Source organism: Natrix helvetica (genome assembly GCF_964273705.1).
Source record: "Natrix helvetica genome assembly, chromosome: 12".
Taxonomy (NCBI): Eukaryota; Metazoa; Chordata; class Lepidosauria; order Squamata; family Natricidae; genus Natrix; species Natrix helvetica.
Window position 1 is genome coordinate 19136893 of NC_138556.1, and position 14065 is coordinate 19150957.

Consider the following 14065-nt stretch of genomic DNA (forward strand, 5'->3'; position numbering starts at 1 on the left):
AACCTAGACACAATCCACTCATCATTTAGCAAAACCACCAAAAGAGCAAAAATGCAACTTTTCCCTGTGGTTTTCCACAAGCTAATTTTGCCTGGAAAAGGAAACCAACAAAATTGCTCGGATGAGGCCAGCAAATGTGAAGGGAGTTTGACTTACTAGGCCAGACAGGAGACGGCGCAGAAGAAAATATTGGAGATTGGGAGATTTGGGGAGAGGGGAGACACCCCCCCCCCTTCTCTCTCTCTCTTTCCACCCACCCCCAAAGCACAGGTGTGAGTTTGGAAGCTTGGATGGAAGAGCCAAAAAAAAACTCAACTTCCTTGGACTGCAAGAAACTTGAGAGTGGTGGAATTTGATTTTAAGCTTGCTGCTTATTTGAAACAAGATTATGACACCCAAAACGTGCCCAGAATTCTAGTGGTAGGATTCAAAAAAAATTGCTACCGGTTCTGTGGAAGTGGCTTGGTGGGAGTGACTGCAAAATCTCCACTCCCTCCCCACTCCAGCGGAAGGATACTGCAAAATCCCCATTCCCTCCCGATTAGCTGGGACTCGGGAGGCAGAGAATAGATGGAGGCAGGGCCAGTCACAGATGGTTTTTGCTGGTTCTCCAAACTACTCAAAATGCCTGGTACCAGTTCTCCAGAACCGGTCAGAACCTGCTGAATTTCACCCCTGAATGGCACAATTCCGAGACCCTTTTCATGCAACAATTGAAACCAGGTTCCTGAAGCTGCGACTGGCCCGTCTCTCATTTTGCGCAGATCTGAGGATTCCGTGCAAAATAAGAACCGATCTGGATCAGACCTGAGAAATGGGTTTCCTTGCTTGTTTCGGGAGGCTCCTTCTATTTTCCAAGGAAGTCAGGTGATGGCCTCCGTCTGCTCGGGAGGTGCCAGGCTCCTGACACAACAATAAGCAGCTCTGTTGCTGGTCCCGAGGTCACAGTTGTGTTTTGTGTGTGTTTCCCGACAAGACTAATTGTTTCCTTCTTGCCCTGGGTGACATTTGGGTTGGCTGCCTTCCTTTCCGCACTTTTGATTTATCAGCAAAATCTCCCCGCAGAAACAATTAGCTGGTGCCTCCAGCCAATGGACCGTCCAGCACCAGTGAAGTTTGCAGGGTCTCCAGCTCCAACCTCCACACCCTGGGAAGGAAGTGCCTTCAAAAGCTGCCTGTCCAGCTTCTTCCCTAGGATTCTCTGCCATTGCGAGGAATTCAGGTAGTCCTCGGGCCTACGTCCGGCCGCTAAACAACCATTCAAAATTGCAATGGATCCCCAAAAGCTATACCAGATCCAGTGACGTCTGCAGGTTTCCCCTGCCCTCAACCTCCCCGCCTCAGGAAATAGGTGCCCTCAATGGTTGGGTGTGTCCGTTTCCTTCCCTAGAATTCTCTGCCATTGCAAGGGACATGGGTACAGGAAGTCCTCCACTTACAACACTTCGCTTCGGGACCGTTGGACGTTTCAACAGCCCTGAAAAAAAGCTCCATTTTTCACACTTGCAACCGTTGCCATATCCCCCGTGGTCATTCGGTCAAAATTCCTCTATTTGGCCCCGGACTCATATCTATGACAGTTGTAGTGTCATCTGATCCCCCTTCTGACAAGCCAAGTCAAATGGGGAAGACAGATTCACTTAGCAACCGGGTTACCCATTGGAGAATGGCAGGGATTCACTCAACAATGGAAAAGTCGTAAAATAAGAACCGTAACTCCCTGAATGAATTTCTCACTTAGCAAACCTAAATTTTGGGGCTCCGGTGGGGAAGTGGGGGGTCTTAGCTGAGGATTTTCCCCCAAAGACAATGAAGACAAAAGTCCCTTTAACTCCCAGACCCTAGATTTTATTCGCCAAGCATTTCAAACCCCCCAATTCTTTGGAGACCAAGAGAAGGAAAGAAGGAATGGATAACAGCAGGTCAGAGGAGAAGCAACACAGAGTCCCGAGGAGCCATTTCCTGATTAAGGCCATGTACGGCATCCGTCTCTGAGTCCCATTTACTACAGAGAAAACCTTTTTTTAAAACAAAAACAGGTCTGGGTCAGTTTGGACCTCCGAACCTACGTCTTGCAGACACAAATCAAAACAAATAACTGTCGTTTCCACGAACTGCTTGGATTTCAAAGAGGAGGATGGTGGAAAAAGTAACTCTGGATTTACTCAGGGGACTGCAGAGGTGAGTGGTTTTAACAATGTGTACCTATTACCTGTATGCCTATATGCAAGTAGTCCTCGACTTACAACAATGTGTTTAGTGACCATTCAAAGTTACAACGGCACTGGGGGGGAAATGACTTCACTCTTACAAGCATTACGGTTGTAAGTCACGTGATCAAAATTCTGAAGTTTGGTTCGTATTTATGACAGTTGCCGTGTCCCGGGGTCATGTGATTCTCCTTTAGCGACCTTCCAAGGAGCAAAGTCGATGGGAAAAGCAAGTTCACTTAGCGACCGCATTGCTAACTCAACTGCAGCGATTCGCCTAATAACTACGTCAAGAAAGGTCGTAACGTGGAGGGGGGAAACTCACTTGACAACCCAACTCGCTTGTCAACTGAAATTCTGGGCGGGATTATGATCGTACGTCGAGGACTACCTGCAACAGACCTCAGAAGTGAGATGGTGTTGCTTGTGCGACTTCCACGAAAGAGTCATTTGGGGTGTGCAAAACGTTTTCATTCCTTCCACTTCCATTTTTGCTCTCTGTTCTCTTGCTTTGCACCAGGGGCCACCGAACTTGGCACTTGTGGACTTCAACTCCCAGAATTCTGAGTTGAAGTCCACAAGCAGAGCTGGCTGGAGAATTCTGGGAGTTGAAGTCCACAAGCAGAGCTGGCTGGAGAATTCTGGGAGTTGAAGTCCACAAGCATAGCTGGCTGGAGAATTCTGGGAGTTGAAGTCCACAAGTCTTAAAGTGGCCACGTTTGGGGACCTCTGCTTTGCACAATCATATCCTCTTTAGAGAAAGGAAAAACGCCAACAATAACAACAACCCTGAACTGGGTTCAACCTGATTTTGTTCCTTTTCTGGAGGGGAACGGGGAGTTGCTGGTGCTGGAAAGGATTTGGATAAATAAGAGTGTGTAGTTTTTGTTGTTTTTTTCCAGAAAAATCAAGCCTGAGAGGGAGGGGGGAAGGAAGCTGGCTGGAGTGAAAAGCTACATTTCCTTTGGAAAGTAAATTCTTTTACTTCCTCTGTAAACAACAAGGCTCAAAGCTCTTCTGGAGGAAAAGAATTCCGCTCGTCAAAATGTCTTTTGTGCAACGCTGGGTCCTTGCGATTGGATCGGGATGGGTGGGGAACACACCATCCCGAGCTTTGGTCACGACAGGGCTACAACCTTCCCTTTCGACGCCCAAAGTTTAGCATCGTGAAGACGACGGAGAGCACAAGTCAAGGGGGAGAACCTCCCAAGATCCACCACTGAGGAGAAGACCTCCCTTCCCCAGAGGCAAGAGAAGAAAACACAGTCGCAGCGGAGGGCATGGTAGCATTGAGGACCATCCTGAGCACCAACATCTGGCGGGCTTTACTAGAGGCTGTCGTATCTCCTAAGCGTCTCTTCTAGCTTCTGGCTGACCCTCTGGTAGAAGACGATCTGCTCCCGGATGTAGGACTGCATCATCTTTTTGAAGTCCAAGATGCGCCTCTCGTGGAAGTGATTCATTTCGGCCTGCAGGGCGAAGCCAACCACACGGCAACGCTTCCGGATCCCGTCAGCCTCCTCCTGGTCCATTTTCCCTTCGTCGCTCATCCGCTGGCTCTCCTTCACTTTGGCAAATGCACCTGTGGGAGGGAAGCAAAAGGACAGCTCACCCAGGTTATAAAGCCCTCCGGAGATCAAAGTGGCCAACGTCTCATCCAAGATGTTTCTGAGACCCAAAGAAGCTTCTTGGATCAGAAGCAAACTATTTTCAAGGGGGAAAAACCCAAGTCCAGTTGCCTTTTGAAAATAATCTTTGGGACATTCGTGATGGTCTTTATTTTTTGCAAAAGCCGGCCAACTCTGGTCAGTCAACCCAAGTTTTCCATTTAGGTTCCTGGGTGAACTCATTTATGGTGTCATGTACAACATGCCAGCTACATGTTCAGACCTAGGCTTCCTGAGGCAGTAAAAATCACACGCTTAGTCCCAAAAATCCTCTTTTTATTTCAACGGCTATGAATTATGTTCATTCACAGCCCGTAATGAGTCACAAACAGTTTGTGAAGAGTCCGACAGAAGTCTGCAACAGTCTTTCAGGATAAGGCTGATAAGCACCCACCTTTATCTCCCTTGAACTGCTGCCAGAGAGCTAATTGCCAATTGGTTTTGCAAGGCCAAACGGAGTACAGAGTCAAAACGGAGCTTCAGAGTTTAAACCAACCCGAACGAACAAAGTTGCTTCCTGCAAAGGCTCATGTCTGTTTGCTCCTCTTTTATGTCTTATGGAAGGGGCCAATCATCTCCAAGCCTTACTCCCGAGTCGCCTCTTTTGTCTAACTGTAACTGTTCTTGCCTTCTGGCAGCTCTGTGCATGCGAGCACTGGGAACAGGCTTCCCCTGATCCTCTGCCTCGCTGATGTCAGACTCTGGAGGCAGCACATAACTCTCAGATGGCTCTGGCCCCCTCAATGCCTCCGACACAGAGCTCTCGTCCGAACTTTCCCCAGACTCTAGGACTGGACCATGTTCCTCCCCAACCTCCCCAACCTCTTCACTCTTCCACAGGCAGCCGGCAGACCATAATACTACATCTCAACCCAGCCAATCGTGGTTTGTTCCCTGAACTACGTTGCCTTGCTGATGTTCTCACCATTCAGGCGTTAGGCAACAGGGCGTCCGTTGCTACCTCCGCTTGCGTGCCTCGAGACCTGCAAAGATTTGCTCTCCCCCGTGATTCAGACTTTTGGGAGAAAAGAATACAGCAGCCAGGGCCAACTTCACCTTGAATGACAGGTGTGGCTTTGGTGTTGTGCGTGAATCACCAGGGAGATAAAACCACGCCAGCCAAACAACCTTGTCCCCAGGTCCCCTTATGGAATGTGCTGCCCAGGGACAGGTGGCAAATTCTATCACACCTGTCCAAATTTCAAATCATTCTCCTGTCATTCATAGATTTTTAAGCCTCAGGGGAGCATCTGTTGCACGCACAATAGTTTTCGACACTTTACAATAGTTTTTTAATGCCTTGGTAAGGCCACACTTGGGAGTTGAAGTCCATACCCGTTAAAGGTGTCCCGGTTGAGAAACACTATTCCAGCAGAATGCAACTATAAATTCAGCCTAAGTGCTGTGTGGATGCTGTTAAGGGATTGTGACTTGGAGACACACATGAATGCTGTCTCTGTTAATATTAGTTTTCCGCTGATGTCCGGGACTTCAGCCAGTGAGATAAGACACTTGCGCGGCATGGCACAGAGAAACGTGCGACTCTGCTCAAGCGGCCCTTTGTGTGTTTTGAATGGGGCAGCCGTTTAAATATTAACCGTGGTATGTATTGACTGCAGCGCAAATAACCTATGCGCAGTATTGGAAAAAAGAAAGTATCCCATCAGAGTTAGGCATAATTAGAAAAAAAATTGCCCTGTGCGGAAGCAGATAGGCTGACCCTAGAATTAAAAAATAAAGTTGGAATATTATGAAGTTTGGAACATATTTTGTTATTGGTATAAGACAAGACAACAAGATTGGAACAAATTGTAAATAATGTGATTGGACAGAAGGATACATAATGTACTAAGAAGACTAACAGTATGATTATGTGTATGTACTGTGATTGTATGGCCATAACGACTTCACTTCGCTGCACTATTCTAAATGTAAAAACAATAAAATATATTTTAAAATATATTAATTGTGGCCGCCGGAGCTTCCCTTGGTCACACGGCTAAGGTCAAGGCAGATGGTTGCCTACTACAGACATTAAATGAGGCAAGCAGGGAAGTGTATGGCAAAACCCTTGGGCCTGATCTACCAAGTTATAGGTCCCAATCCAATGCCCAGAGTTCTGATGGGGAGAGGAAGGGAGTTGTTTTCCACCTTGAAGAAAAACAGGAGAGGCATTTCCAACTGAATTACACACTGATCTGCATAAGTATTGCAGACGCCTAGATGGGGAAGGAGCCTGAATTATTTCTAGCATTGCAATGGAAATGTAATTCGGGTTTATTGCAGGGCTATACAAAGGGAAGGGAAGCAGTCTTTTAACACCTTTTAAAAAAAAGGCTCCTGGGTAATTCTGCAGCGATTAGGCTGGGATGGGGAAAAGATAATAGGTCTTGTCTCTCCTACAGCAGATTAAAAAGCAGAGACATCACCCTGCCAACAAAAGTGCATATAAACAAGGCTATGGTTTCCCCAGTTGCAATGGATGGCGGTGAAGGTTGGAATGTAAGGAAGGCTGAGCGCCAAAGAATGGAGGCCTTTGAACTCTGGTGCTGGAGAAGACGCCTGCATTGAGTCCCTTGGACTGCAAGGCCATCCAACCGGTCAGTCCTAGAGGAGATCAACCCTGACTGCTCTTTAGGAGGCCAGATCCTGAAGGTGAAACTCAAAGACTTTGGCCACCTAATGAGAAGGAAGGACTCCTGAGGAAGAGCCTCATGCTGGGAACAATGGAGGGAAAAAGAAGAAGGGGACGACAGATATATATACTGTATGTGTAAAGGTAAAGGTTCCCCTCGCACATATGGATTTATAGCATCAAAAGGTTGACACCAGCTGTAAACTTATATTAACATCCAGTCTAAAGTAAAGGTAAAGATTCCCTTCGCACATCTGTGCTGGTCGTTCCCAACTCTAGGGGGCAGTGCTCATCTCTGTTTCAAAGCCGAAGAGCTAGAGCTGTCCGAAGACGTCTCTGTGGTCATGTGTGCCAGCATGATTCAATGCCGAAGGCACACGGAATGATGTTCCCTTCCCACCAAAGGTGGTCCTATTTGTCTACTTGCATTTTTACATGCTTTCGAACTGCTAAATTGGCAGAAGATGGGGCAAGTCACGGGAGCTCACTCTGTTACATGGCGCTAGGGATTCGAACCGCCAAACTGCCAATCTTTCTGATCGACAAGCTCAGACTCTTAGGCACTGAGCCACCGCATCCATATATACAGTGTGTGTGTGTGTGTGTGTGTGTGTGTGTGTGTGTGTGTGTGTGTATCTACCGACCCACCTACCTACCTATCTACTCCTGTTCCAAGCCTTCTTTATCCTGAAGAAAACAATTTGTAAAAAAAAATCTGGCAAAAATTGCTCCCTTTGGCTCTCCAAAGATCCAGGATTTTTCCACTGGAGAGGATTTCACTCCATCCCTGCAACCTGCAAGGTTTTTTTTGTTTTTTGTTTTGCAGCCAAGATAATCCTTCCGCTTCCCTCGGGGCTCCAAGTGTGAATTTAAGAAGGTGGACATCCCTGAATCCACCCAATCAAAGCCGATCATAGCTCTCCTACCTGTCTGTTCCGAGATGTATTAAGAGCACCGCTCTATCTTTAGAGACAGCCTTAATCTCTGGCGCTTGTTCCTCTAACCTCCGGCTAAAGTCAGCCTTTGGCTTCAGCCGGTTCGACCTGCTCAGACAAGCGCTCTCCCACTTCCTGGTTGGAGAACTTCTTCTCTCCAGGAGGCTTTCAACCCGCTAAAAAAGTCCATGGACAAAGCTAACCTTGTAACCCATCCCAGTGGTGGGTTTCGGGCGGTACAGCCCAGTACAGCCCAGTACAGCCATACCGGTAGTAGCCAGGAGAAGTGGCCATCGTACTGGTAGGGTGGCTTGTTTGGCCCACCTACCTGCCCGTGTTCCATGGCCATTTAGTAACACGACTGGCCCATTGCGCATGCGTGCATGCGTGACCTCCACCCAGCTATCTATCTACCTATTTACCTACCTACCTATCTCTGTCTGTCTGTCTGTCTCTATCTCTATCTTTCTATCAATTGTCAACTGTACATATTTAATTTAATTTTATTGTATCCTGTTATATTTTGTATGAACTGTACACCGCCCCGAGTCCCTTGCGGGAGAGGGGGCGGTCTAGAAGCATTAAATATTATTATTATTATTATTATTATTATTATTATTATTATTATTATCATCATCATCTATCTATCTATCTATCTATCTATCTATCTATCTATCATCTATCTATCTATCTCTCTGTCTATCTATATCTTTCTATCAATCTATCAATCTATCTATCATCTATCTATCTATCTCTGTCTATATCTATCTATCTATCTATCTATCTATATCTCTGTCTATCTCTATCTTTCTATCATCTATCTATCTCTGTCTATATCTATCTATCTATCTATCTATCTATCTATCTATCTATCTATCTATCTATCTATCTCTGTCTATCTCTATCTCTATCTTCCTACCTATCTACCTACCTATCTGTATCTATCTAATCTCTGTCTATCTTTCTTCATGTTATCACTATTTGTAACTTCTCAGCAGCTTCTAACAAGAAAAGTGAATTGGGGATGCTAGATTCGTTTAATAGCTGGGTGACTCACTTAACAACTGCAGTTATTCACTTAACAACCGTGGCAAAGCAGATCATAAAATCAGGCCCGACTCACATATCAACCGCTTTGCTCAGCCAAGTAAATACTACTCTCAACTGTGGTCGTAAGTCGACGGCTACCTCTCCTCCTAGCTCCTTCTGTTCAGCTGCTCACTGCTTACTCACAGGCCCATCCCCCTTACTTGCCCCTACTCGTCTTCCACTGTAGCTTCCGGAACACCTGGGATCCCTTTCCAGCACTCCTCCTCCTCGTCCTCCTCCTCCTGTGGGAACCAATTGCTTCTCTTTCTCACACACAGACACACAAACACACCAACTGCCGCCTGAGCCCTTGAAACGCCTGCCAACCATCTGCGCCCTCCCAACAGGTGAGGCAAGACCAAGGATGCCCCCAGTTACCCAAAGACAAGAGGGATGCATGCCATCACATCCTCAGAGCAGCGGTCACCAACTGGGGGTCTGCAGGATAAATTTTGGTGGCCTGCAGAAAAATTATTTGCCTCTTTTATATTGCATTAAATACTATTTATCGATTTAAACAATTCATATTAGTGGTCCGTGGGATTTAAAATTATGAATTTAGTGGTCCCTGAGGTCCGAAGGTTTGGTGACCCCCCATTTGGAGTCCCCAACGGACTTTCTCCCGGTTTACCTGGATTGGTTTACCTTTCCAGCAGCCCCCCCCCACTTCCTACTAACTTTAAAACGAAAACAGGTAGAGCACACCTGGGAGGCATTACAAAGAAATGGTGTGATCCCCGAGTAACTGGTTTGTGAGATCAGCTTCTTCTTTTCCTTCTTGGTCGACCCCTCCCTCCCTCCCTTCTTTCTCCATCACTGGAGGGTTTCAAGAAGAGACAACTACCTGTCTGAAATAATCCAGGGTCTCCTGCTCGAGCAGGGGAGGAGGGTGGGTTGGACTAGAAGACCTCCGAGGCCCCCTTCCAATTCCTGTTATTCAACTCCCAGCATTCCCCCAGAGGCTGCTGCCTTAGCCCTGAGCCCTGTGCACTGGCAATTGCAAAAGGGAGACTCTCTCCGCCCTCTGCCACCTGCAGCCCTTTTGCTCCTTGCCCTCTCCTGGGTGGTGTGTGTGTGTGTTTGTGTGTGTGTGTGTGAGAGAGAGAGAGAGAGAGAGAGGAGACAGAGAAATAGAGAATCAATCCAAGATGTTGGGGCTCATTTAAGAAAAAGGGGAAACAGCTTGATCACTTCCCCCCAACTTTCAATGGGAGAGTGACATTCCTGCCCCCCCCCCACTCTCTTTATCCAGAAGGGGGGGGGGGGGTTACCTTTATAATGTCCCCCCCCAGCCGAAATTTTCTTGGATTTGTGGAGTGAGTGGACAGAGCCTGGACGGGGGTCTGCATCTTTGCTGGTTGGGTCATAGGTTGGCTGTGCAAAACGGGATGCTAGCACAATGGGGAGGGGGCTGCTCCCCCCACTTTGCAAGGGAAAGCCTCCCCCACCTCTCTGGGCCCGATTCGCCTGCATCTCAACCCCCAAATCTCTTGACTTCCAGAGAGAGAGAGAGAGAGAAACGTTGGCTCTTGCCTTTTGGAAAGTCCTCCAAAGGACTTCCCATGAGATGAAAGGCCAAGAGGCTCCCAGAGGAGCCGACAACCCTGGCTGCAGCCTGCCTTCAAACCAAGGAAGTCCAACCTCTCTGCCCTTCCCCCCAAGGGGCGCACGCCACACAGGACAGGTTCTACCACATTGTTATCTTGGGCCCTTGGGGGCCAAAGCAAAAGAGAGAGGGCCTACCTTTCTGAAGATGGATGATGTCCGGGAAGTTGGAGAGGAGTCCCTGGTACAAGGATAGGCTGTCCAGCATGAGGAACAGGTCATTCTTGGGCTGCTCAGCAAACATCTCCCCCACCATCTCGTAGGTCTTGCCCGTGTGGGAGATGGCGTTGTTGAGGGCATCGAAGCTGTAGGGTGGGTCCATCTGGAAGGCTTGGCTGACGGCTTGGAAGGCATTGCCCAGTTTCTGGAACTCTTTACGGAAGCCCCCAATGTGCTTCCTAGCCAGCTCGGAAGCTACGCTGGTCAACTGCAGGACACTGTCGTCCATCTTCTTGCTGAAGGCCTTGAAGGTGTCCACGCGGTCCTCCACATCCTGCAGGTCTTGGTGCTCGGTTGGGATCTGGAGGGTCAGGAGGAAGCTGGCCCCCACCATCTCGTCCTTCTCCGCCCGCCGCTTCCCCATCTTCCACTGCTTGTTGTCGTCGCAGTTGAGGAAGTGCTGGAAGCCCTCGTACTGGGAGAGGGCCGGGTGGCTGGTCATATGGTCCATCCACAAGATCAACCTCCGCTTGCGCTTCTCAATGAAGTCCTCCCCGAAGCGCCCTGTGGCTTGCTTCTCCGGCAGGTGGGGCACCGAGACGACGGTGAACTTGTGCAGCAGCCGGTTGTACAGCCAGTCGAAGTGTTTGTAGCGCCGGTAGACGGGCGAATGGCCGTTGCTGGGAGTCAACCGGTAGGAGATGTAGCTCTTGATGCCTTTGAACTTGGTTTGTTTGGTGGGCTCTTCCACGGAGCAGAGGAAAGGGTGGGGGTTGGACCGCCACTGGGGGCCTTTGGAGCCCATGTCTATGTAGTAGGCCTCCGAGATCTTGCCCATCAGGGGCACATCCCCCAAAACGAAGGCCTCCACGCCAGAGCGGACAAAGCTGGAGAAGCGGTTGAGGTTGCGGCTCACCACGCTTCCTCTCTTGGAAGACCCGATGCTGTCCTGCCTCTCCAGAGACGGCTTGGGACGGCTGCCGCCATTGTTGGGGTGAGCGTAGGGCCTGGGGCAGGACAGGGTGGGTGACGGGTGCCCGTTGGTCCCTGCCCCGCTCCTGGGCTCCTCTACCACCGTGCTTTCCTCGTCCCAATCGTCCCAGTCGTCGTCGTCATCTTCAAAGCTGCCCTGGTGGGAAATGCTCGGGACGGACGCAGGGACGTAGAAGGAGGAGCCGTTTCCAGGAGACCCAGCGGGGCTGTTGGTGTAAGTGGAGGAGGACCTGGAGCGGAGGATCTCCACGTAAGAGGCGGGGAACAGGCCCGTCTCCCCGCGGGAGTTGGTGCCTTGCAGCCATCCGTCCAGGGACTTCTCGTTGAAGAGCATCAACTCTTCATTCTCGCGGATGCTGATTTCTTCCTTGTTCTCGTTCTGGAAATCGTAAAGCGCTCGAGCTCGGATTGCCATGGGGGTGTCCGGTGAGGCGGCTGGGTCTCTGCCCCCAGCCCCCCCACCTCCTGGGTGCCGTTGAAAAGGGGCCGTTCCCAGGAAGCTAGCAAGCCCTGCAGCAGACTTGGCAACGGCTGGAGACAAAGAGCAGAAGAGGACAACGTCCGAAGGACAAAACCATCTGGTGTTTTTTATAGAAGGAGGTCTATAGAAGAAGGACAGTCGCTGCCTTCCCAATCAGCGGAGGGAGGTTAAGAATGGGGCAAAGCTAAGCGCATTCTCCTCGGGGTCGCAGACCTCAGGCGGGGGCCAGGAAAACCAGGAAAGGCTCATCACTATAGCCCTATCAAAGCAGCCCAGGGGTTATCCGTCCATCTCAGGTCTCTTTTTGGAAGACTGAAATTAGAGGTCGGAATGAAGCATCTTGATCCGAAAGACGATTTGGTCTGTGCTTTTTAAATCGGTTTGCTCTACAATTAAGAGAAGGCGTGGGTCTTCTTATTTATTTTTTTTAACAATAAAGAGAAATAGAGGACAATTCAGAACTTCTCAGCCTTTCAATCCAACGGGAACGGGAGAAAAAAAAAAACAGGAAGAAAAGTCCCCGCTGTTATAAACCAGAAATGTTTTTTTTTGCAAGGCTGACTCCGAGTCGGATGGGATTGGAAACCCACCAGACTCCCTGAAGGGTGGAGGAAAAATGTGAAAAAGGCTACAAATCACTCCTCTCCATCCAGAGGTCACGCCTCAGTCCACGCACACAACAAAGTCCACGTGAATCTGTTGTTGCTGCCTCTCCACCGGATAACTCCTTGGTTTTTTGTCCACCCCACAAAAAAAGGAAGAGAAAGGGAGAGGGGGAAAGAACAGGAAAAACAGCCCCCTAAATAGAAAGTTTCACCTCTCTGCAGGATGTGAAAGTTTGGCACAAGGAAGAAGACTCCCCACCCCACCCCAAAGCAAGCAGAGAGTTCACCCAGCAAGGTGTCCTCCTCCCAACCCACCGGAGCTCTCTCTGCAAACCGATTCAGATCCACCAGCCAAGCGTAAAATCCCTCGGGGGCGCTCCGAAGATGTCTCTTTTGTTGTTGGCTCTCTCCCTAGTCGATTTCCAGCGGTTCAGAAACCAGGACAGCGGTCAAAACAGATCGCCCACAGGGTAGATTTAGAAGAGGGGGGGAGGAAGGAGGGAAGAAAGAAAGAAAGAAAGAAGAAAGAAAGAAAGAAAGAAAGAAAGAAAGAAAGAAAGAAAGAAAGAAAGAAAGAAAGAAAGAAAGAAAGAAAGAAAGAAAGAAAGAAATAAAGAATCAGAAAGAATGAGGAAGAACGCGGGTCGCCTGCCCGGGAGCCTGAATTTCTGTGCGCCCGCTTGACTTCGCAGCAAAGCCCCGGGAAAGCCGATTGCGCGAGGAAGAGGAAGAGGAGGAGGGTGGAATGCCAGGAGAAGAAGGAAGGACATCAATCCACCGCAGAGCTTGGAGAGGTCGGGAAGAAAGTTTGCAAGACTGGAGGGGAGACAGAAAAAAAGGGGGGAAGACGGCGGAGCCCCCTTTTTGGAGAGTCGCGCAGGGCCGTCTGGTATCCTGGCAGGCGGTCCAACCGGTTCCACCGCCGGCGCTTCGGAGAGAGACGAGCGACAGCCCCGGGGACAAGGGACAGGGCGCTGGCCGAGTCCCTCCTCGGGTGGCGCCGGGCGGCCGAGGCACCTAGCGCGGTCCGGGGTCCCCTCGAGCGCAGCCAAACGGTCCTCGCGCAGAGGATGCAAGCGAGCTCCCCCGCGGCCGCCTCGCTGGGGCGCAACGCCCGTCTGCCTCTCCGCGGGGCTGGCAAGGGGGTCTTCAGCGGCAGCCGGGTCTCTCGGGAGTGGGGGGTTGGCGCAGATGGCCTCGCGGGGTCCCCTCTCCTTCCGTAGGGTAGCGAGACCACAAGGCTCGGGTGCCTCCGCGCTGCTGGGCGCAGTTCACCCGCCGGGCTGTTCCATGACGCACGGGCGCAGCTGCTGCAGCGGCGAACTTTTGCCAAAGGCGCCGGGCGCAAAGCGACCCGCGGACGCAGCAGGCGGGCGGGCCAACCAACCTGCGGCCGCCCTCTATTGGCAGACTACGCGGAGGGCGCCGCCTTGACGCTCCGGCTCGGCCCTGGCACGGACAGCCGGCCCCCTGAAAGCCTCCGCCGCCGGGATTGGGAAAGCGAGCGGCTCTTCCAGCCCTCGGTTCTCTCTCTTTCTTCCTCTCTCTCTCTCTCCCTCCTCCTCTCTTTCGCCCTTTCTCTCTCCCTCCCTCCCTCCCCCTGTCCGGATTGTTTTGATTGCACACGCGGATTGGGGGGAGGGATCAATAGGAAACCATTAACACCCCCCCTCCCGCCGGCTCTGG

At 50.2% G+C, this 14065-nt stretch overlaps 1 protein-coding gene across 1 annotated transcript; it reads right to left on the bottom strand.

The window, feature by feature from the left end:
* Positions 1-1826: 1826 nt before the first annotated feature.
* SNX33 (sorting nexin 33) lies at positions 1827-13927 on the bottom strand. The gene is made up of 2 exons (XM_081964995.1): positions 10280-13927; positions 1827-3792 (listed from the first exon to the last, which is right to left on the bottom strand). The coding sequence occupies exons 1-2, from the start codon at positions 11706-11708 to the stop codon at positions 3539-3541; spliced, it is 1683 nt and encodes a 560-aa protein (XP_081821121.1). The 5' UTR covers positions 11709-13927; the 3' UTR covers positions 1827-3538.
* Positions 13928-14065: the final 138 nt, after the last annotated feature.